Genomic DNA, 23,597 nt, shown 5'->3' on the forward strand with positions numbered 1-23,597 from the left:
AATTACATAGTAATATATATATAAATAAATAAATAAATACAGGAATTAATAAATGAAATAATATATTAATACATAAATTATAAAAATAAATAAATAAACAATTACAACAGTTTTAAAAAATAGTGTAAAGATAAATAAATAAGGGAATATAAATACAAAATGAAATACAAATAATAAATAGATGAAAAATGATAATCATGAAAACATAAACTCATGGACCATGCCTTTATTATACTGTCTACTGCTGGCACATTCCGCACAGTTCCAGAGTATGCTGCTCACACAGAAAGCAACATCGGGGACGTGCAGCATCCGGAGGACCGTGCGCGTTCACGCGTCGCGAAAGGGGCGGGATGAAGAAGAGAGAGCGATACAGAAGAGAGGAGGTGAAGGGGGGTGGGGGGAGAGATAGGGTAATGAAAATGATGGCGACCGTTGCAGAGGAGATAAGAATCCAAACAAGCCCCTGTCCTGTCCCCGACACCAGCCTCAGCCCTCTGTCCATCAAACTCACGCGGAAGCACCAGCAGGACAGACAGTGGAGCTTACGCTTCGTTTACCTGCAGTGCTGTGAGTACCGACACAACACGACGTTACAGACCCGAGCACAACACACTGATGGACCGCCACAATACAAGCTAGGACCCACATCTGTTTTGTCACAGCAGAGTACATGCACACTTATCATATTTAGGATTCGTAATAGGGGGGGAGGCTCTCTCGACAGGGGGTGTTGGTGGAAGTGTTGGGAGAAGGGGGGGGGGGGGGGGGGGGGGGGGATACCACACATTCCTTTGGATGTAAGGTATCCAGCCAGGGCTATGATGGATGCCCAGGCCAACTGCCACCCACTCATAGGTTTCTTCAACTATAAAAATAACAGGTTTTTTTTTAATCGTTTTTATTAGTTACATTCATCATGAATTCATTTACTTCTTTACTTCAAATTGTTTTAACTTACTATATTATGACTTTTGTCATGTTATTTATGACTTGCATCATTATGATTTCAATTCACATCTTTTTCCAACACACAATACTCTACAGACTTTTTTCATATTTGTTGACTTGCATTCCAAGGTTTTTTTTAATATATGTTTGGTCATACTATACTATCACTTTTTTCATGATATTTCCGACATACTATGAATTATTTTCATATTTCAACTTACTATAATAAGACTTTAAATTATATTTTTAACATACTTTACTTCGACTTTTTTTGTCATAAAATACTATTAAATATTTTGTTTTTTTCTGACTTGTTATTCTATAACTGTTTTAACAAAATTTGTCTTTATCCTTCACGATTATGGCAAAAATGAATACCACAATTATGTTGATCAATATTGAGGTTATTTATCACGATTATTCATTGGTGTGAATTGGTGTTTATAAAAGTATTTATAAATATGCTTTCGAAATGGAATAAACCGCACAGCATTTATTTCCACTCTGCTAATGTAGAGATTATGAGAAAACAGACGTTGCAAAATTACATTAAAGAAATTAATTGATTCCACAACAAAAATATTAGGCAATTCACTTTTTATTTTGAACTGCAGTTGTTTATTTCAACACATGATGTTTCAATCGGGAGAGAATTCATTTAGTTTGAACATTTATTGACACATGCCATATGATAAGGTGCATGAACACCTGAAATCACAGCTGACTGCAGGAGAGAGGAGAACCATTTTATAGTTTGGCTGCAGCACGTTGATTGGCTGTTGGAGAAAGAGGAGAAATGTAATAGGTTAAAGAGAACGCCTGTGATGAGCTGATTATATGCAGCTGCGGAGTGAATGTATATACACCCAGTCTTCCGGAAAGAACTTGCGCTGAGCTTCATTTAAATCTTGAAAAAAAAGATAAATAACACAAATTTAAATTGCCCCACAAATAATAAATAAACACATTAGCCATATTACCATGGGAAATGGGCACACAGCAAATACATGCTGCCATCACATCGAAGTTAGAGGCCTTTGCATATTTAAAACCAGTGCCAAATATGTAAAATCTGTAAAGTTTTTTTAAAACTACATTAACAAACTCTCAATGGCCACCAATCTGCAGATCACACACATACATTTTACAAAAGATGTAACACAGATGTTTACACTGCCGACAGTCCTTATTTCAAGCAGTATGAACACATTTAACTTAGAATGCTTGCTCATTCATTTGTTTCCCCCGACCACGATGGTTGCCATCGTATGGTCAGATCCTGGGGTGGACCAGTCACTGATGAAGGTGATATTCATGTCCTTTTGAAGCACGTCAAATAATAGGTCAGCGCATAAGAGATAATGAATTAGGTAACATACTTTTTAAACTGTCACACTAGCTAATTCAGAGACATTATTACCAGCTGCTAAAGCAGCGCTGGTATTGTTTTCGCCTATTGAGTCTGCATGTGTGTGTCATCATGGCAATGTGGTCCTGAAGACACACAGAGGTGGTTTTGAGTACTTTAAATGCATGTGGACAGATTTTGTCAATCACAACCGTGCAAGTGTTAGTGTACCTTCTCATCTTTTTGCAATATTTGAACTGGTTAAGTGAAGAGCAGAGGCCACTTTTCAAATGTTACACAATCCTTTTCCCATGCCATTGCTGTCAACACCTATCCATGCTGAACGTTGCTAAGATATTATTGATTGGGGTGTGGCCAAAAGTGCAATATTCAAAATGTGCTTTTGTCCTGTGTTTTTACACTGGATTTTATTTTATTTCAGATTTTTAATGACGTCGCTAAACTCCTTGAAAAGATCCTCTAACTTTTCTCCAAGGTACACGACAAGGCAGCGGATGGCTATAGGTCTCTGCGTAATTCAATTGTATTGTGCTATTTTTGAAAAAGGAAAAAAAGAGAAATTACCTAAATGAATATATTCTGAATGGGTGACTGCCAACAACTTGCATTTCAATGACAACTCTAAATAACGATCCTACCTCAAGAAGCATGTCCTTGATCTGCTTCACCGAGATTCATTTTTAATAAAAAGCAATATCACAATAGTAACCAAAGTATTTTTACTCTCACAGTAGCCTCTACTACTTTGTACCCTCTCACAGAACTATTCATAGTTCAAGCTTCAAGGGCTTCTAATTTTGGTCAAACAGCAATTTGCCTACAGTGCAACTACAAGGCTATCTACTGTATTTGAATGACAAAAGATGACACTCACCTTAAAATGTCCTTTGTATAGTATTTATATTTGTCTTAACTGTCGGAACCTGTCCAGGCATGTTAAGTGGGAGTGGACTTGAACTCCTTACTCAAGGTGTAGAACAATGAAGTTATCGAGCCAATTGCATTACTTAATACAACTTGAATTTGTTTTAAGTCAATTAACGCAGAAATCAGAGTTCAAATTACACACAATATTAAGTTGATGTAATTACTAGGGATGCACCGAATATTCGGCCGCCGAAAATTATCGGCCGAAAATGGTTAAAAAGGCCCTTTCGGCTTTCGGCCGGGAAAAAATATCACCGAATGTCAGGGAACAGGGTTACGTTGGCAAGCTAACGTGTTGTTGTGATGACGTAATCAAAATGCGGCGACAAGCACGGCGCGCTACCATGCTCGCGGCTGGCTCACAGCCAACATGTCTGGCGCTTGGAGATATTTAAAAATATCAGAGAAAGAGGCGCGGATTGCGATTTGTAAAACGTGTTCAGCTGACATTTCTCGAGGGGGTGTAACTGCAAAGACTTTCACCACTTCGGGATTACTCCACCACTTGAAATCAAAACACCCGGACAAATATGCGGAGTAAGATCAAATCACAAGCACTGACAGCGAGAGACTGTTCAGCGCTGCCTCTCATGTGCTTGATGAGAAGAGGAACAGACTTATGGCTGATAAAGCAGAGAAGCTAATGTTCATTAAAAAGAACCTCCCACTTTTCTTTAATAAGTAGACAAGGCTGGCTTATCATAAGCTTATCTAGTTCTCCATGTCTACTCTATACCCACTTTCCTGAACAATTTTCATTGTGAGTTATAATTCAGCATCTCAGGTTATCATTGGGGGGAAATGACAGCAGCACAGTGTTCAATATATTGTACTTTCGGTATCTAAATGATACAATGTTGTTTACATTGCTCATGAGGACAGACCACCTTATTTGCAGATTCTTGAAATTGTAATTTAATTTGTAATTGATTGTGGATTTTGTATCCAGTTTTCACTTTATGTATCTTTATACAATGTTTACTACTTTGCTTATGAGGACAGACAGCCTTATTTACAGATTCTTGAAATTGAATTGTAATTTCATTTGTAAATAGTGTGGATTTATCCAGTTTGCACATTTGTATGCATGCACTTATAGGTGTATTTGTTGTTGTTGAAGGCCTGGCTGTTACAGTCTTTATTTACACTATTTTGTTGTAGGCCTACTGGCCTAGATGTTTATGCAGTTTTAAAGCACCTTGGCTTTGTTCTGAATGCACTTTGTTGTAGTTATCCTACAGAGAAAAGAAAATGCACTTGACTTGGAATTAGTGTACTGTATGCATTCAAGTGCTGAATAAATGTTTTATGGACCCATAATAGTGATTATTATTTAAGTTAACTTTTGCCATAATCATGTCTTTTTCCATAATCAGGTAGCTGAACAACATTGGTAAAAAATGTATACATTATATATATATATATATTTCTATTAATCATTTTCGGCCTTTCGGCATTCGGTTTTCGGCCAACTGTTTCCTATTTTCGGTATCGGTTTCGGCCAAGAATTTCCCATTCGGTGCACCCCTAGTAATTACCAACATTATTACGTCAACACAACTTATAAATTAATGTTTGCAACTTAAAATGTTTATCTAAATCAATTAACTCACATTTTTATCTTGCAACCGTGCATTTAATTAAGTGGAGGTGAAAGGTCGCCTTTTTTAGAGTGTGTAAAAGAGTAATGCGGAAATGTTTCATACTATATTTCTAACCTCCTTCAACATATATACGCTTGTTTAATATGTTGAAATCTGAACCATTTTGTCTGTAAATGTAAGACCATATCAATGCCAATCAACATTTCCCTGAGCCCAAAGTCACTTCATAAAGTTTTTTCTTTTTTTCAACTATGTCCCACACCCAGATATTCCGCCTGCTATCAAAGCCATTTCTTATATTGTAGAATATGGACGCAGAAAATGTTTGTCATTTGTCCTTAAAAAGGTGCTGAAATGATTATGAATATGTACAGTATTCCACACGTAATAAAGACTACACTTCCTGGTCCCTCATTGCTTCACTTCTGCTTTGCAACTTGCAACTGGTGGTGAGACATCTGGCACCAACATTTAGAAAAATGTTTGTATTGGTCAGGGATTGTCTCAACCTGTGCAACAAGTTAGGAAGTGAGTCATTTAAGTGTGTCAGCTTTTCCGATACTTTCTGACATACTTTGGCAGACAAATCAGACAAATGACTGAGGCGTCAAAATCAAAATGCCATTAAATTTCCATTAAGGTCACTTTGTCCATCTTTCTATGTCAATCCTTACATTCTGTCTGTCTGTGACACAAGTTATTGAGCCATTATGTTACATGCCTCGGCAGCTGTGAGAACACAGACAATATGAAAAAGATTATAATGACACGTCTGATGACTGACGCCATATGTCCCACCCTCAGCCATCTTTAGAGGGGTGGAGGGAGAACAGCAGAGGATTGATAACACAATCAGGGAAAACGCTCAGACTGATTCCAAATGACAGCTTATTTCTAGTGATGACAGTGATGTGATGGATTTGAATGCGACAGAAAAGTGAGCTGCCTCATCAATACATCCATCAACATGTGCTGACAGGGGGGTGGGCCGCTGGAGGGAGAATGAGTGTTATCATTTAGTACTATAGTACTATTTTGTGCTGTTTTCAGGGTATAATTGTATCAAAACTGAGGCATGGTATTGATATCTCAGGGGGGAAATTGGTTTTCATGACAGTCAAAAATAAAAAAATAAGGTTATTCTGTATATTTTATAATGTGTGTACACTTTTCAAAAGGCTGCTGTGACAAGACAATTTCCCAACTTGGGATAGATAAAGTATCTATCTATCTATGCAGAATGTATTATACAAACATAAGAAATAATAATGTGCAATACAAATATAAAATAAGATATACATGTAAACATAGGAAATGATTGTAAAATGTCCAATAAGCGATACATCAAATAAAAAGAATAAAATATCATATACACATCAAAAGTCCTGTGCTGGCATTATGACTCAAAGTGCCTAAGACAGTGTTTTAACTCCAGTCCAGCTTATTGTCTACTCTTACTCCTCCATAATGTCTAGACTGAACTCTGGATTTAAACCGGGGTCACCGGTGCCTTGGTTCTCCTCAGTTCCACAACCATCTCCTTATTTTTGAAGCTGCAGGTGGTCCTGCAAAAAAGAGGTCAATGAAATAGCTATGATCAATGTAACAGCAACTGAACAGGTGTTAAGTGAACAAACCCACCTGGAACATTAACTGTATAGTAGCTGAGCCATCCAAATAGATAACAATCAGTTACATAACAATACCAAACCCAAATCACATGGAGCAGCCCTATATATAGTACCGTAATTTCCGGACTATAAGGCGCACCTGAATATAAGCCGCAGCAGCTAAATTGAATGATGTGTACATATATAAGCCGCACTGGACTATAAGCCGCAGGTGTTTTAACGTTTAATTACCATATGTAAGGGTTCGTGCACAGAGGGGATTGTCGGGAATCAGAGGGCTGTTTGAGGAAGCTCCCATTTATTAACATTTCAACAAACAAGTTGCATATTTGCATAACGTATTCAAGTGTTACCATTTAGTGCAATAGTAGTTACAGAACATGTACTGTGCTGTATAAACTGTACTGTATCACATAGCGTTTCAGACACACAAACTTATCAACTTTCAAACTTAAACGGTGCGCTCCCAGCGCACGTACCGGCAGTGATCTACAGCAGTGTTTTTCAACCAGTGGTACGGGAACAAACTGTCTCGCTATCGTAATGTCTGTCTGTCTTGCTCTCGTTCTGTCTCTCGTACCACTCTCGGTTCCACTTTTACTTTTGCGCGCTACCTGTCTCACTCTTTTCCGGCCTCCAGCTTTTCCTGCTGGAGCCCGCCGCTTAAAGGTGGGGGTCCGCAGACCGGCCATAGAGCCCATATAGTTAAAGGTGGTGGACTGTAACCTGTCAAATCCATAGATTTAGGAGGTCCCCTAGCGACCGTTAGCTGTAAAAATCCATAGATTAGCCGCACCGTTATATAAGCCGCAGCGTCGAAAAATTGGAAAAAAGGCGCGGCTTATAGTCCGAAAATTACCGTATATAAAACCATACTTTTAAACTGATTTGATCTGGTAACATACTGTAGCAGTGTGTGGACTGCTTCTCTGTATTTTTACTGTCTCACTCTGACAATAGCCTCAAGGCCAAGCTCCTTCCAGTACACACCCAACAGGTTAAATTGCAACCATAGCCACTCGAAGCATCCTGTTTGTCATCTAGTTTATGTTATTCTACCTGAGATGGTAGTAGCATCCCCCAGTTTTGCAGAGATGGAGTACTCGAGTCCTGGACTCTGACTCGAGTCGGACTCGAGTGCCGATTTTCGGGACTCGTGACTCGACTCGGACTCGCGCACTGATTGACTCGACTCTGACTTGGACTCGTGAATTCTCGCGTACACTGACTTGGACTCGGACTTGGACTCGTGAATTTTCCCCACCACGGTGACTCGGACTCGACTTGTACATTGACGCTCTGACTTGGACTCGGACTCGAGCAAGTTTTCTCTGGAGTCTGATGTCCTCTATCCTGGCATGTGCACCTGTGAGGCGAGTTCACGGACTGGGCCCCGCTATTCCAGTCTAGAGATGTCTAGAGACACACCCCGCATCGTGCTGTATGCTTTCACACATTCTGCTTCCACATTGGAAAAGAGCAGCGCAAAATGCTCGTTATGTGGAACCAATATTGAAGAGAAGGCTCCTTAACACATTACTCTAAGGATCGAGTTCAGACATGGCTGTCTTGAACACTATCATCAGAGTAACTTGATCTAATCAATAAATATAGATTCAGCCGGTCATTTTGCATGCTAAGTAGCCATGTGCTTTCTGGGGCTCTATCTTTATGGTAAACCGATTTAACCTTAACCGGTAAAAGTTCCTTCAAAATAAGAGTCCCGATCTTATTACTATCAAAATAAAAGTGAAAAACGAAAACTTTACCATAGGAAAAATATTGGCATATAAATATAATCACTTCTCTAAAAGGTAACTCATTTTAAATATAGCTTGACACATTAAAGGGCATTTACAATAATAATATTAATATTATTAATAAGCTTTATATTTGTATAGCACCTATTACAAGAATTGTAGCCAAACTCACTTCACAGCAGTTCAATAGACAGATTAGTATAACATGACAGGATAAAAGCAATGTAGAGGAGCAGCTACATTTCAACACATATATCCACAAAGGTTAATACATGAATACTTTCGACTCGGACTCTTCTTAGGTGACTCGGACTTGGACTTGGACTCGAACATAGGTAATAATGACTCGGACTCGACTCGGACACTCCTTGGGTGACTCAGACTTGGACTCGGACTCAAAAACAGGTAATGATGACTCGGACTCGGACTCGACTCGGACACTCCTTGGGTGACTCGGACTTGGACTCGGACTCGACTATGACTCTCCCTTGGTGATTCTTACTTGGACTCGGACTCGAAGGGTGGTGACTCGAGAGTGACTTGGACTCGTGAATTGGTGACTTGACTACAACACTGCCAGTTTGTCAGGGAACATTGAAAGGAATGACATTGGCTGATGCAAACGTCATGAACCATCATCAGGGAGGATATGTAGCCCGCAGTGAAAGGAACCGCTTCCTCTACAGCAGGGGTGCCCAACCTTTTTTGAACCGAGAGCTACTTTTAAAGTTGCCAGTCTGCCGAGATCTACCAGTCCAAATAGAGAGTCGTAGCCATTACTCACAGCCTACTACCAGGTAAATACACACTTCTACTTGTATAAAACTGATCTTTGTACGATGAATACTTCATAAAATACTGCAGATCCTTTATCTTACCTCTTTCTAATCTACACACATACAAGTATTTAACTGAAGCTACACAACAGTGTTGTTGATACAGAGTTGGAGTTTATTCACATGTCACATACTACAGTGGGTAATGTTTTCAAGAAACATTGAACAGTGCTGCCACATATGACACAGGAAAAAAAGAAAAGACTCTGAACCCTTTCTTTGCCATTATATAAAAATAGTGTTGCTACAAAAGTATAAATTAGGCTTACTAATAAGACAACTCAGATCTGAAGCTACACAGGAATCTGCTGCCAAAGTGCAATACAAAAGTCAACATTAATAGAATCAAACCCTTTTTTTGTTGCATTTTAGTAGACTCTAGAGCAGGGGTTCTCAATCTTTTTTGGGCCAGCGCCCCCCTGTCCATTATCCAGGTCTCTTACTGCCCCCCATCAAAAAAAAGTAGACTTATTTTCTTCCCTGAATATTAATGTTGACTAATATTCTGTGTTATATCATTTAAAAAGCATGTCACTGAATGCCAAATAATAGATTTGATTTAACTGGGCAGTTGGAATATCATTATCATTAGTTTACCAGAGAGCAAAAAAGCCATATGAATGTGAATAAAAATGATATTTATGAGTGTTAAACAAACTCAGACAAGAGCAGAGAATACAAACAGACTGCTACGGAACAGCAGCAATTTCACACATGTCCAGTGCAGAACAAATAGTAGGCTACAAAACTGTACATTAGGCCTACAGAACTAACAGGTCGGAAAGGTGTTGCATTTCGCCAAATTGCGGGGGGGGGAAGGTTAGTGTGAGCCCTGCGCTTGGTGGTTCTCCGCCAGTTTCTTCACTGCGGGTTGCAGAGAACTTAGTTTCAGTCGCAGTGCACCTGAGGCCGTCAAGTTCAAGCGATTGCGGTACTTGGACTGCATGTGGAGGACCTGGCTGAATCCCTGCTCCACGAGGTATGTGGTTGGGAAAGCCAGAAGAAGCAGCCTCGCTTTCTCCCAGAGAGCCGGGTAACGCTGAGAGTATTTGACCCACATGTTGCCCCAGCCAGAGGTGCGGAAAATAGCCTGGGCCTCATCGTCACTCTGGATGTCGATGAGATGCTCCTGTATTGCTGGCTCGCATTCCGCCACGTCCGCCTGAAAGGGCTGCACCACCCAGGTGGGAACATCAAGGTCCAAAAGATCTCTGAAGCGGATCTTCAAGTCGGCATTCACCATCCTCAGGTGGTCTGTGTAAATGAGGAGGCGCTCATCGGTAAGAGCCTCAGACACCTGCAATGAGTATAACCAGGAAATTGTTATCGGTGCAGAATGTTACCATCCGATTTTAAACTGGTTATTTTATTGCTAATTAGTTTACTAATTTATGTTTTTTTATTCTCATAATACATTCAGAACATAAGTTATTTATACTAACCAGGAACACAAATATAGTGTTGCATAGAGTAGCCTACATTTATTACATGTATTATTTATTATTATCATTATTTAGTAGCCTAGGCTAGATCACCTTGGTCAACAGCGGGAAATGAGCAAACTGCCTCCTGCCTATGCTCTGCCGGTATAGATCCAGCCTGGAGGTGAGACTGTGGATGACCGCCTTGCTGTGGATCAGAGTAACTCCTTTTCCTTGGAGCTTCAGCGTGACTTCATTCATTTTGCCAAAGAAGTCTGCGAGGTACATGATGTCGCAGCGGCTGGATGACACCTGTTCCCCGAGAGCTGCATCCACCTCCTCCAGGAACTCCACGATGCTGTCAAACAGCTCACAAAAACAAGCAAGGCAGTTTCCTTTTGAGAGCCAGCGGACATCAGTGTGGAGAAGAAGACGCTCAAAGGTCTCATCATTTTCCTGACACAGCTGTCGGAACAATCTGTTATTCAGGGCGTGGGCTTTTATTTTGTTTATTGCCTTTACTGCAACATTGAGAGACTCGTGGAGAGGTGGACTTTTAGATTTGGCCACAAGGTTGTGGCGATGCAAGACACAGTGGACTGTGAGGACATGCGGGACCTGCTCCTTCAGCAGAGTGGTGAAGCCACGGTACCTGCCAACCATGGAAGGGGCACCGTCAGTAGCACATGCGAGGATGTTGTTGATCGGGATTGACTTCTCCTGTAGATAAGCATCCAGTGCATTAAAAATGGTCTGGCCCTTGGTGTCTGTGACCAGATATTTGGAAAATAAAAATTCCTCAGCCATCTCCTGACTGTTGGAGGTGCTATAGCGGACATAGGCCATCAACAGAACATTGTTGTCAGAAGTGGTTGTCTCATCTAGCTGAAGGCTGAATGGAGTTTCCCGCAGGATGGCACACAGGTGCTCCTCTGTATCAGCGCCCATTTCATCAATCCTGCGTGCTACGGTGTCATTACTGAGTGGGATGGATTTCAGCACGTGTGTGGGATCACGCTCCATCACAGTAGATATGACCTCTTTGATGGCAGGGAGTACCAACTTCTCTCCGATTGTGGACGGCTGCCCAGATTTGGCTATCAGCAAGGAGATGTTCTATGACGCTATTAGCCCGCTGTCAGTCTGGGTGGTCTTCCTAGCGAAGAGACTGCTGATGGTGCTCCTACCATGTTTCTCTTTGAGGGCCTGGAAGAACGGACGCTCCTTATCTGCCTTATCCGGGTGGATCTTGGTAAGGTGCTCCTTTAAACGTGAGGGTTTCATTCCCTCATTGGAAAATACATGTTCGCAAAGTAAACACATTGGGAGTTGTGCATTGGTAGGAGACGGTATGAAGCCATAGCTAAGATATTCAATAGAGTACTGTCTGCATTTTATCTTTTTCGCGGCCATTTTGCTGATGTGATATGATTTTTGTTTTATGATGCTAATATTTAGGGGGGGGGGGGGTAGTGTCACGATATGGCGGCAAACGCTAGAGGGCTAGCTGGTGACATGACAAGACATCGTGCCGGGAGCGGACCAGAAGTCGTTGTAATTTTGAACAAACAGAGCTCTGTGTGGAGCAGCCTGGCTAGCCAGCTCTTCCATGTCGTAGCAGACATAGAAACGGGTATTATTTTCATAAACTGACCACTTAGTTCGAATCTGTCTGTCGCGATCCCAAAATTACAACGACTTCCGGTCCGCTCCCGGCTGCTTTTTGTAGGGTACGTTCGTAAATGCGCTCGGAGCGCTCCGAGCGTCCCCGTTCCACAGTCCAGAGCGCTGCGCTCTGAGCGCTCACAGCTGGGTGCTCTGGCGGAACAGACGGGTTGTCCGAGCGGACTGACCGTTCGTGCATTTACGAACGTACCCGTAATAACACTGCTGACAGCTGACCAATCGCAAGCAGAGTTGTGGTTTCCTATAGCAACAAAAGATGCTGACAGCTGCTCTTTGTACAGGAAAAGACAATGTGGCCAGCGTTTTTCATGACAAAAAGACATTATGCGTGAACACCCCCCAAGAACACCTCAACGCCCCCCTTTCAAAAATATTGCTTCCAGCGCCCCCCGATGTTCTCTGAACGCCCCCTGGGGGGCGGTACCGCCCCCGTTGAGAACCAGTGCTCTAGAGTCTAGAGGTTTTTTTCACTACCATGAACGACTTGCTGCACAATATCTTGCTTATTTCACAGCTACTTAGTAGAAAAATCACTTATTTGACAAAACATCCTTTCTGTCTTCCTCTGCTGTTTCCTTTGGTGTTGACTTCCTGTTGCTCTTCTCCTGTTCTCTTTAGTGTTTATTTCCTGTCCGCTTTGGCTGATTTCTCTATCTTCCAGCGCGCTGTGTATTTCTCTCTCTTGATTTCTTGTTCTTTTTTACTTTTTCTTTACTGGGAATGTTTTTAGCCATTATGAATCAAAAGTGTTGTGTTCTTCTCTGATTGAGAAACAAACAGCAAATGGGTTTCTTGGCCTTGGCTGATATTAAGTTGATTGGACTGATACGACTGCACTTAGTCCCTTAATCAGAGCGACCTTAGTGCTGATCTGCTATCAAAAAAGTGCAGAATGCTAAATGTCCTTATTGACAAATTCAAATTGAGTTTTCAACTAAGCCGTTTAATAAAAAGTAATAGCAACTGTACACAATTACAGACTGCAGCACAGAGAACAGAATGCATTTTTCACAATGGCATTTCAGTGGAGTTTGTGCTAATGATGGGTACTGATGGTGTGTCTCATTGGAGGTTGATGTCAGCAGCTGGAGGGCAATCGTTTTAAGGTAGGGGCAGAGTGGGTGGTTTGGAGTATTTTCTATAATGTTGGCTTTGGATCCAAGACTCCACTATCACTGAGATACGACACGTTGGTGGATAGAGAATGAATGATCTGATGAACGATGTGCACAGTTTTGAGAAATGTACAACAACTGTGAGTAAATTGAAAAGCAGATGGAGCAGTAGAGGGGGACCGGTGACAGTGAGAGCTCAGATGAGATACCACGGCTGTGAATACAGTTATTTCACTTTCTGCTGCCTGTTAGTCATGTGAGTTTGTTATATTTAACAGACTGTACTATCCACTTCATACCTGCTTATATCTGTGTTTCTTTTATCTGTCTCTGAACTGGAAAATTAAGTCATCGTTCAAAATCTGTGATAAATTTGAAACTCTGATACAGTCTTGTTTGTTTTATTATTTTAACTGCAGTTTATTTAATTCACCTCTTCCTTATTTTCTCAATAACACACACAATTTTAGCTGATCATAATCTCAGCTGACAACACATTGCACAACCTTTTGCAAATGGCCATGTGCTCCAACAGACATTGGACATATTGGACACATGCATTTTTGACAGTCCTATCAATGTACAGTACTTTTTTTTGTTGGATTGAAGAAGAAATACTTTCTTGTATTATTCTAAAAACCTTTTGTCTGTACAGATATGTGTGATATCAAGTAGATCAGAACTTCGTGACTTGTCTCAATTGATTGATTTGACTAAGCTCTTTTTTCCCTCATAGATTTCTTGACCATTGCAACAATATTGGGAACTGGAATCTTAGGTGAGTAATTATATCTTCATAATTAAGATACAGATATAACAAACATAAACTATGAGTCCAATAACCTCGACATCAAAGTCGTAGCTACTAAACTTCTAGATATCACTTGTTGCACACCACCAATTTCACCATTTAGCAATTATAATTCCAGGAAAACATTGCCTACATTATAGTTTGATTAAGGGAACACACATCTGATCACACTTAAAGTTGGGGTATGTAATTTTGGAGAAACCAGCTCGAGTGCGCTAGAATTTGAGAATACACAACCGGAAAAAATCGGCCACTTCCTTACGTAGCCCCTACTCCAACACACATGAACGCGCACATGACCAATGAGGGCACGAGATAAGTTTGTGCACAGATGGAAGGCTGACAGGCAGGTAGGCCATCCAGTTATTTTAGCCGGGCCGGCTCAGATGATTGGTAGTGCTTTTTACAGTGCTATGGCTTCCACAGATGACATTTTATTATGTATTTATTTTCAAAGCATTTAAGATATTCATTGCTATCGGGATGTTAAGAGCATTCCATGGAATATGCCCCCACTACCTGTTAGCATCTGGCATCTGTTAGCATAGATCTAGCTCTCCGGCTTAGGCTCCATCTATGTCCATCTATGTTCCATCTTTAACGCCATTGATCTGTGGAGGATCTGCCGCGGTTTGAGGGCCTGCCGTCCACCCATTTCTGCTTCTGCTGGTGGTGGTTCCCACGGCTGAAGGCCGCTATCCACCTGCTGTTAGAGGCCTACTCCCACCTGTTGGGTGCTACTGTGCGGGGGAGGCCTGGTCTGGAGATACCGCGGAGAAACCGGAGTGTTGCCACACTGCTGATTGCCTATTTCCTTGCTGCTGTCCTGACGTGGTTTTGCTTCGGGAACATCGTGGATGCTGTTGAGCTGGTCTGGGAAAATGGCAAATGTCGTGTTTCTGCTGTGCCTTTTTTTGACTGTGCTGGACAAGGAGAAGTTCGCTAGTCATCCTGACAATTCTGCTGGATGCGGGTCCGTTCTGCCGCCCGCAGTGGACATCCCCTGTACAGGTTCGGATGGGTTGCACAAACAATTGCTAGTTGCACTGTCGCGGACATTCATTTCGTCAAATGTCTGTCTTTCTCACATGCCTGCCACAATGGTCCTTCAGAATTGTTTTTTGAACTCTAATCTCACTTTTGCGAAGTTTGCTGGTGACTCTAGAACAGCTGAAAATGTATGTGTGTTGATTAAGAGGAAAAGGTGCTTGGTATTTTTATTGTTGTTACTATCAGGAAATGTACAGCCAAATCCGGGTCCACCTGGTAGTTTTAGTCAAATAGCTACTCCTGCTGATTTTAGTTCTAGATCGGGGTTAGGTTTAATTCATTTAAATGTGCGCAGTCTGTTACCTAAATTAGATTTTGTCCGTATTTGGGCGAGTTCAACTGATGCTGATGTCATTGTCTTATCAGAAACGTGGCTAGACAAATCGATCTTGGCCTCTGACATTTACATAAATGGTTACAATGTATATCGCACTGACCGTCCTAAAAAAGGTGGTGGCGTTGCCATTTATGTGAAAAATAAGTTTTGTGTAACAAAAATGGTTTCCAAATCTGTTAGTAAACAACTAGAATTTTTAGCTGTGAATGTCGAAGTAACAAAGGGTCAACAGGTCATGGTGGTGGGTTGCTACAGGGCCCCCTCGGCTGTCAAGGACTCCTTATCTTCATTGGCAAAACTGTTATCTCAACTTTCCTACAAGGAAATAGTGCTGCTTGGTGATTTTAATTGGGATTGGTTAACTTCTGTGTCAGAGGATTTTAAAAACCTGTGTACCTCTTTGAACATTACTCAGATTATAGACAGTCCTACTCGCCCAAATATTAAGTCCCCAAATAAATCCTCCTTAATTGATCTAATTTTAACAAATGTTCCATATAAATACTCATCTGTGGGAGTATTTGCTAATGATGTGAGTGACCACTGTGTTGTAGCCAAAATTAGGGACACTAAGGTCCAAAAAGTTAAACCACGCATCATCACAAAGAGAGATAAAAAACACTTAGTGGAGCAGGGTTTTTTACATGATCTGTTTGATTTTGATTGGGGAAAAATCGATCTGTGTGCTGATGTAGAAACTGCATGGTCTTATTTTTATCTTGGTTTTATAAAAATTATAGATAAACATGCACCTCTGCGTAAATTTAGAGTGAAGGGACGAAACAATCCCTGGTTTTCTGCTGAAATGTCCAGTCTCCTTCATGAGAGAAACAATGCCTGGGCAAAGGCTAGGAAATCAGGCTCAGAGGTAGAATGGCTACGCTTTAGGCAGCTAAGGAATAGCTTTACTTCAAATGTCAAAAGTGCTAAGTCAAAGTACTATTTGTCAGTTACCACAGAAAACCTGAATAATCCTAGTAAATTTTGGAAAGCCATAAAATCGATTTCCACTGGTGATATCCCAAATGAGCTACCTCCGTACCTCACCACAGCATCTGGCATTATATCAGACAGGGCCACCATGCTAAATTGCTTTAATAAGCATTTTGTCTCTTGTGGCTCTCTGTTTGATTCTGTCACTGACTGTGCTTCTGCTTCTGTGAACGCTCCAGTCCTTGACTCTGAACAATGTGGTCTGGAAAACCCTTTCAGTTTTACTCCTTTAACTGTTGGTATTGTCCATGAAGCTTTATCCAAGTTAGATCCTAAGAAACCGGCTGGCCCGGACAACGTAGAACCTTTCTTTTTAAAGATAGCTGCAGATTTTATTGCTCCACCTCTTACTTCTCTTTTTAACCTCTCCCTCAGCACAAATACAATTCCTAAAGTATGGAAGTCTGCTTATGTCCTGCCTCTACTGAAAGGAGGGGAGGCAACTATTTTAAATAACTATAGGCCAATCTCTAAATTGTCAGTTTTGGCTAAGGTGCTCGAACGACTTGTGAGTGAACAAGTAAAGGAGTTTTTATGTATAAATGATATCCTGTCTAAACATCAGTCAGGCTTCAGGAAGAAACATAGCACCATCACTGCAACAATGAAAGTGGTAAATGATATTACTAGTATGCTAGATAATAAACAGAGTTGTGCAGCTCTGTTTATTGACCTTTCCAAAGCGTTTGACACCGTTGATCATCGTGTCTTAAAACAGAGGCTACTCAGTACTGGCATATCCAGCCATGCAGTGGGGTGGTTTGTGAACTACCTCTCTGAAAGGTCCCAATGTGTTCACTTTGATGGGCTGTCTTCTGAGTGGTTAAACATTGCTAATGGTGTTCCTCAAGGTTCTGTTTTAGGTCCACTTTTATTCTCCATATATATCAACAGTTTAGGTGAAAATGTGGATGAAGCTACTTTACATTTTTATGCGGACGATACCGTGATGTATTGTGCAGGTCCCTCCATTCAGGAGGCGGTTGTTAAATTACAGGCTGTTTTTAACATTATTCAGACTCAGCTCTCTGAACTAAAGCTTCTTTTAAATGTGGATAAAACCAAGATAATGCTCTTTTCAAAAGCTAAAAAGTCACCAGAGCCTGTTTTAGATATTGTATCAACGCAAGGAACAAAACTTGAAGTTGTTGCCTGTTACAAATACCTTGGTATCTTGCTTGATGACTGTCTCTCTTTTAAACTTCATGTCAATAACCTGCTTAAAAAACTGAGGGTTAGGCTAGGTTTCTTTTTCAGGAATAAGTCCTGTTTCTCGCTTGAGGCCAGGAAAAGGCTAGTCACTGTGACCTTTTTACCTGTGCTGGACTATGGTGATCTGCTGTATATGAATGCACCTGCCAACTACCTAAGCAAACTAGATGCTGCGTATCATAGTGCTCTGAGATTTGTCACTAACTGTAAAGCACTTACTCATCACTGTACACTGTATACCAAGGCAGGTTTACCATCACTCACTGTACGGAGGCTCAGTCACTGGTACACTTTTATCTATAAAGCTATGTTGGGCAAACTCCCGTATTATATCTGTTCATTGATAAAGCAGAAAGTTGCAAGCAGCTATTGTCTGCGATCACAGGATATAGTCTTGTTAGATGTGCCAAGAGTAAGGACTGTCTTAGGTAAGACAGCTTTTATGTGCGCAGCTCCACTTGCTTGGAACAGTCTACAGGCAAAATTGAAATTGAGCATTTTTATTTCTTTGAATGTATTTAAGGCATGTCTAAATGAAATGCTTTCTGACACTCTGGGTAGTTGTAAATGTTGAATATGTAAATATGATATCCTCTGTTGTTTGTATGTTGTTTTTATGTTTCATGTGGAACTAAATGATGCAGGTCTCCCTTGTAAATGAGATCGATGATCTCAAGGGACTAATCTGTCTAAATAAAGGTTTGAAATGAAATGAAATGAAATATAACAAAAAGTGTTTCTGAAATAAATTACATACCCCACCTTTACGTTATGATGAGTTTGGTCTGTGGAAGACAAAGACCAGTCTCCTCACATCTGATTTGATCGGATTGGGGATAGCTTTGAAGGGGTTTAGTAAATGTGAAAATCGGTTGGATATTAGAAACATTCTCTTGACAAGAGACAGATTACATCAAATTGAGCAACCAAACCTTTTGGCACACTCTTCCCAAAGAGTGTTGGATAGGACAATATAACAGGCAAACACCACTATATCATTCTGTCTAATTTCTCCATCAACACCCACTACATCCTGAAAATGTCCTTCAAAAAATAGGTTTCACACAAACACTTGGCATGTATGACTCAACTTATGATGGTAACAACTTTTGTGAGCTATTTTCTCTCTCTAAGAGACTGCCTTTTTATCATATCGGTTCATTTGGAACGTAATTAAGACTCTGTCTATCTCTTGGCTTTCATTGGCAGAGCAAACTTAACGGTGGTTTATGAAGTGTATTTAACACCTGACAGTTTTTTTAGTCAAGGTGGAAATTACATGGCACATTACATTTAACTAGTTTGTTTTTTAGCGGGGTCTTCATGTAGTTCCAGAAAGGTGGAGCCCTTCCCAGTTAGTACTTGTTCAAACACTTAAACCTCATATTGTAATCAGCACTTACCATAAAATGTTATGGAAAGTTTGAGCAAGAGCGGAAAGAAGCATGTATGAGAGAGAATGATGAGCTGTTAAATTGCCACAAGGGCAGGTGGATGGGCTGACTAAAACATTGACATCATTAAATCTACTGAGGTGAGGGTCAAATTCAAAAACATTTCTTCAATTTCTAGGTCTTCCAGTAACGATTTCCCATGCTGGACTGGTGCCTTTCCTCTTCTCTTTTCTCGTTGGCTTCTTTGTCCAGGTAAGTAATACATGAAATCAATGGACGCTTCTTTTCTTAAAAGACTGGCATGGTCTATGGCAGGGGTATTCAACTAAGATTCAACGAGGTCCAGTTAGAGAAAATGTCCCCATGCAAAGGTCCGGAACATCAAAATGTCTAAGTTGCTTTATGAATTAGTGTGATATATATTGAAGTAGCCTGTAGCTTTATCAACGTCTGCATGTAATCAACAACTGACTGCCAATCAAATAAAGAAAGTACAATTCATACACAACAATATGTATTGTCAATTAACATTGAACTATACAGATATACAGTAAATACTGTGGATATGTGTAATGTTCCTCTCTGGCTGCATTTAAAAATGAAATAGAGAAAATAAATAAAATAGCTTTTGAAAATATGTGTATCTTAAAAGTGCTTAATTTTAGATAAATAAAATAAAGTGTAGCAGCAGCTTGAGTTTCCCTTTTTCTTTGTTAACCGTTTCACATAATGACTTAACAGTTTCAGCCGATTATAGAACAATATCAATCTTTACACATCATAACAATTGAACAGTTGTAAAGTTCTCTTTCTTTCCCTCTTATATTGCAGTCCCTCACTCACTTTGTTTTGTTCAGTGCAAGAATTGAGCTCGAGCTTGTCCTGCCAGGAGTTTAAATCTGGGCTGAAATGGTGTTACATTTTTTTTACAAATGTTTGGCTCTATGAAACCTGATGTACTTATATGATTCTGTTTTCTTAAAGGTTGTATCTTCCTGGTCGAATGCACTTATTGTAAGTCGCTTTGGATAAAAGCGTCAGCTAAATGCAATGTAATGTGAAATGGTGTCAGGGCCATTCTCACACACATGCAGGTGCTCATTGGTTAGCCTGACCTGGAACAATAATTATTTTTTGTGACCTCAGTACTGACTTGAGAGGGAATGTTTGGTCAGACACTGTTTTGTCTCATAGTGGCGTTTTGGCACTTTTAATGAGCGCCACGGTCTCTGAACAAATGAGACACACTGGTTCTGTGCTCCCAGTGGGCAGGATGAACATGAATGAGTCCACTCAGGGTTAAAAGCTCTGTTCTCACTGTCCACTTTCCTCTTCTTGGAGAGCGCCATGTGTAATTATTTGTCTCTCCCTGTCGGCCGCTAACACGCCTGTTCACTCTCCTCTCCGCTTCTCTCTGCCCCGCTCTCGTCTCTTCTTCTGTGTTTCTCTCCCTGTATTGCTCACTCGTCTCTTCCGCCCCCTGTCGGCGGCGGTTAAAATAGAATCGCCCCGTCAAAATTGAAATCCCCTATTAATGTATTGATTATAGGTCCGGGTCCGCATAGGTCGGCGTCTGGGTCCGGACCGCGGTCCGCCTGTTGCCGACTCCTAGGAAATGTAAGATACTGATACAAAGGAGTCGTAACAGTTTGAAAAGGAGATCCTGGATGAGGAATTATCATAGGTAGTATCTATTATAATGAATACAACTCACTAACTTTTAGAAAGTAAGACTTCTAGAACTCTTAATGCATTAACAAGAAGAGATTACATGTTTGGAATACGTACTGCATTTGACCTCATAAAGTCTGACTTTACGGCTGCAACACAATATCCGATTAAGTCAAATCTAACAATAACAGAGCTATACTAAGAAAACTGTGCCGATGAAACAGAATGTTATAGACAGAGGCTACATCATCATTATCATGTTCTCTTTCAGTGTCTGGAAGAGGCTTTGGTGGCTTTGTTGTGATCAGGATTTCTTAAAAGAAAATAAAGGGGAACCTACTCTGCTTTTTTGGGTGTTCCCTTTCCTGTAGTTCATTCTGGAGGTCTCCTATTCAATGTCTATAAAGCAGCTCCAGAGGTTATAATGCATGACATCACCAGTTAAAGACTCAAAACCCCATAAGCTCATGTTCATGATTATTGATTGGGCCCATAGTGATAGCCCTATAGTTTAAATCTACTACCCACAAATAAACATATGGACATGGGTTACTATTTAAAAAAATGGTAAATGTATTTAGGAACCTGTCCCTGTGATTTTAAGTGGGGGTGGACCTCAAATCGGAGGGGGAAATAAAGAGACTTGATCTATGGAAACACCTATATGAAACAGAGCTGTGTAAATTTAAATAGTCATAAAATCATGGCTATAACCAATAACATCCCATTTCCAATATGAAAAAACACTGAAACTTGTTTATTTATTTATTTTTGGTTCATTTATAGTCTGTGCTCCTGAATCAGCCTCTCCTGTCTCCCTCCTCTCCTCCCTTCTCCTCTTTGAGGCAGCAGCAAAGACTTGTTTTAGCTCTCAACAATTCTTAAAAGTGACCTTTTTTCACCTAGTTAATTTTTTATTCATGCATATTTTACTAATCACTACCCCCTCAAATGGAAATATGTTTTTACATAAATGGTGACAAAACCATTTGAGACCCACTGAGAACACTCAACACTAAAAACACTCAGAGTCCTTTACCTCACCTGAGCTGAGGTTATCCCAAGCTTGAATGACACAGAGACCAATCAAGGGCTTTGATTTATGATCTGTATGATAGTGGCCATGTCGGCAGGCTACATCAGACAGCCAGTCAGCCTGTGTGAGGCAGACCACTTATCAGGCCAGGCCATTGGGAAACCCCCCTGTCCTCCCGATGGCCAGTCCGGGACTGGATACAGAAGGCGTAGAGCGAGGGATCATTGTCCACAAGTTAATCGATCGCAGATGACGTCGCGGACGGAAAAAAAGAAGAAAACAATTATTAAAAAAAAAAAAACCTGAATGGGTCGCAAAATATACTGGGGCGGCCGTTAATAAAGCCCAACTAAAGTCTATGTGTGGGAAACCCTGACATACCTTGGCCAAAGATCCAATTATTGCACCAAAATACAATATATTCTCCTCTTTTTCATATGAATGGGGACATAATACATTTGTTAGAGCCAATTCATTGCCTGAACAAAAGTTCTTCAAATGCTCCAATCCACACTTAAACAAGAAAATGCTCCCTGCTCTAACATGACTTGGAAAAGATCAATCATTTCTATAAAGGGAGCTATTACCTTCCGTACAATAATGTGATTGTCTTCTTAAATGTCCACACAATAATTATTGCATTGGCAAAACAACACCGTCAAACAGCACATTGGTTCAGATTCAAACGCTCCTATTGCACTCAGATTTATGGATATACACATCCAATTGATATTCTTTTGTGTCAAAGGCTTCGTACTCGTTCTATCTTCCCTGACATTTATGGGAGATTATTGTCACTGAAAGTTATGTTGGAGCCATAATGACATGGTTTGAACGTGGATTTTTAACATAAGTGTTTTATTTCCTGACAGCCAAAGCCATAACATAAGCTGTATTTATTGATATTCCTTCTGCTTTGTGTCATTGAATGTGTTTTATACTCTGCATTTCTGAGAGATCCTACAATGTGTAATGGGACAGGTGTTTGCCATCCCCAGTCCTCACAATGACACACAATATACAGCTGTTGGATTTCTGTCAGACATCATTCCCACTTCAGGGCACTCTAAACAATATTATGATTTATAGACATTTGGGGAAGCTGGGCTATTCGGAACATGAGAATACACAGGTATAGACAGAGAGAAGGAAGAAGTAAGATGTCCCCCGACAATCTAAGCCTATAGCAGCAAAACTAGGGGCTGAATCTAATCAGCCCTAACTATACGCTTTATCAAAAAGGAAGGTCTTAAGCGCACTCTTAAAAACGGATAGGGTGTCTGCCGTCCGAACACAAACTGGAAGCTGATTCCACAAATGTGGAGCTTGATAAGAAAAGGTTCTTGCTCCCATTGTACTTTTAGAGACTCTAGGAACAACCAACAACCCTGCATTCTTGGAACGCAATGCCCTAGTACAGGGGTCGGCAACCCCTGGCACGCGTGCCAGCATTGGCACGCGGCACCGTAACCAGTGGCACACTAGGAATAAGTGGAATAAGTGTGCAAAATATTTAAATTGTATTTTCGGATCCTGAACGAGACCGCCGCCAGAGCGCGTCTCCCCGTTACCTGCAGAAGGAAGCCATGCACGTAACGCAGCCCCGCTCTCTTTATCTCCAGGTGACTTTCTGCCGCTTTCCTCCGTGGTGCAGTGCTGATCGTTTCACCACGGAGGAAAGCACTTCACAAATTGCAGTACCCATAAGGAGATGTACAAATGCCGCTGTTTTTGCGTGGCTGTGTCTTTAGTTGAAAGCCCAGTGGCGATCTGCTCATCTCTCATCGAAATAA

General features: G+C 40.8%; 2 protein-coding genes across 2 annotated transcripts in view; one reads left to right on the top strand and one right to left on the bottom strand.

Moving 5' to 3' along the window:
• Nucleotides 1-390: 390 nt before the first annotated feature.
• Nucleotides 391-23,597, top strand: part of LOC307019312 (uncharacterized protein) — a gene marked incomplete at its 3' end in the record, with an annotated part of 98,865 nt that continues 75,658 nt past the window's right edge. Inside the window, exons 1-3 of the mRNA XM_079650104.1 lie at nt 391-570; nt 14,037-14,078; nt 19,276-19,349. Coding sequence (XP_079506230.1) covers nt 417-570; nt 14,037-14,078; nt 19,276-19,349 — 270 coding nt within the window. The 5' untranslated portion in view covers nt 391-416. The remainder of the gene's footprint in view (nt 571-14,036; nt 14,079-19,275; nt 19,350-23,597) is intronic.
• On the bottom strand, nt 9,517-10,760 carry LOC307044980 (zinc finger BED domain-containing protein 5-like; the record flags this gene model as incomplete). Its single annotated transcript, XM_079690442.1, has 2 exons — nt 9,517-10,375; nt 10,614-10,760. 2 exons carry the CDS (start codon nt 10,758-10,760, stop codon nt 9,899-9,901), a joined length of 624 nt encoding a protein of 207 aa, XP_079546568.1. The 3' UTR covers nt 9,517-9,898.

This window comes from Notothenia rossii (genome assembly GCF_949606895.1).
Source record: "Notothenia rossii genome assembly, chromosome: 1".
NCBI classification, from domain to species: Eukaryota; Metazoa; Chordata; class Actinopteri; order Perciformes; family Nototheniidae; genus Notothenia; species Notothenia rossii.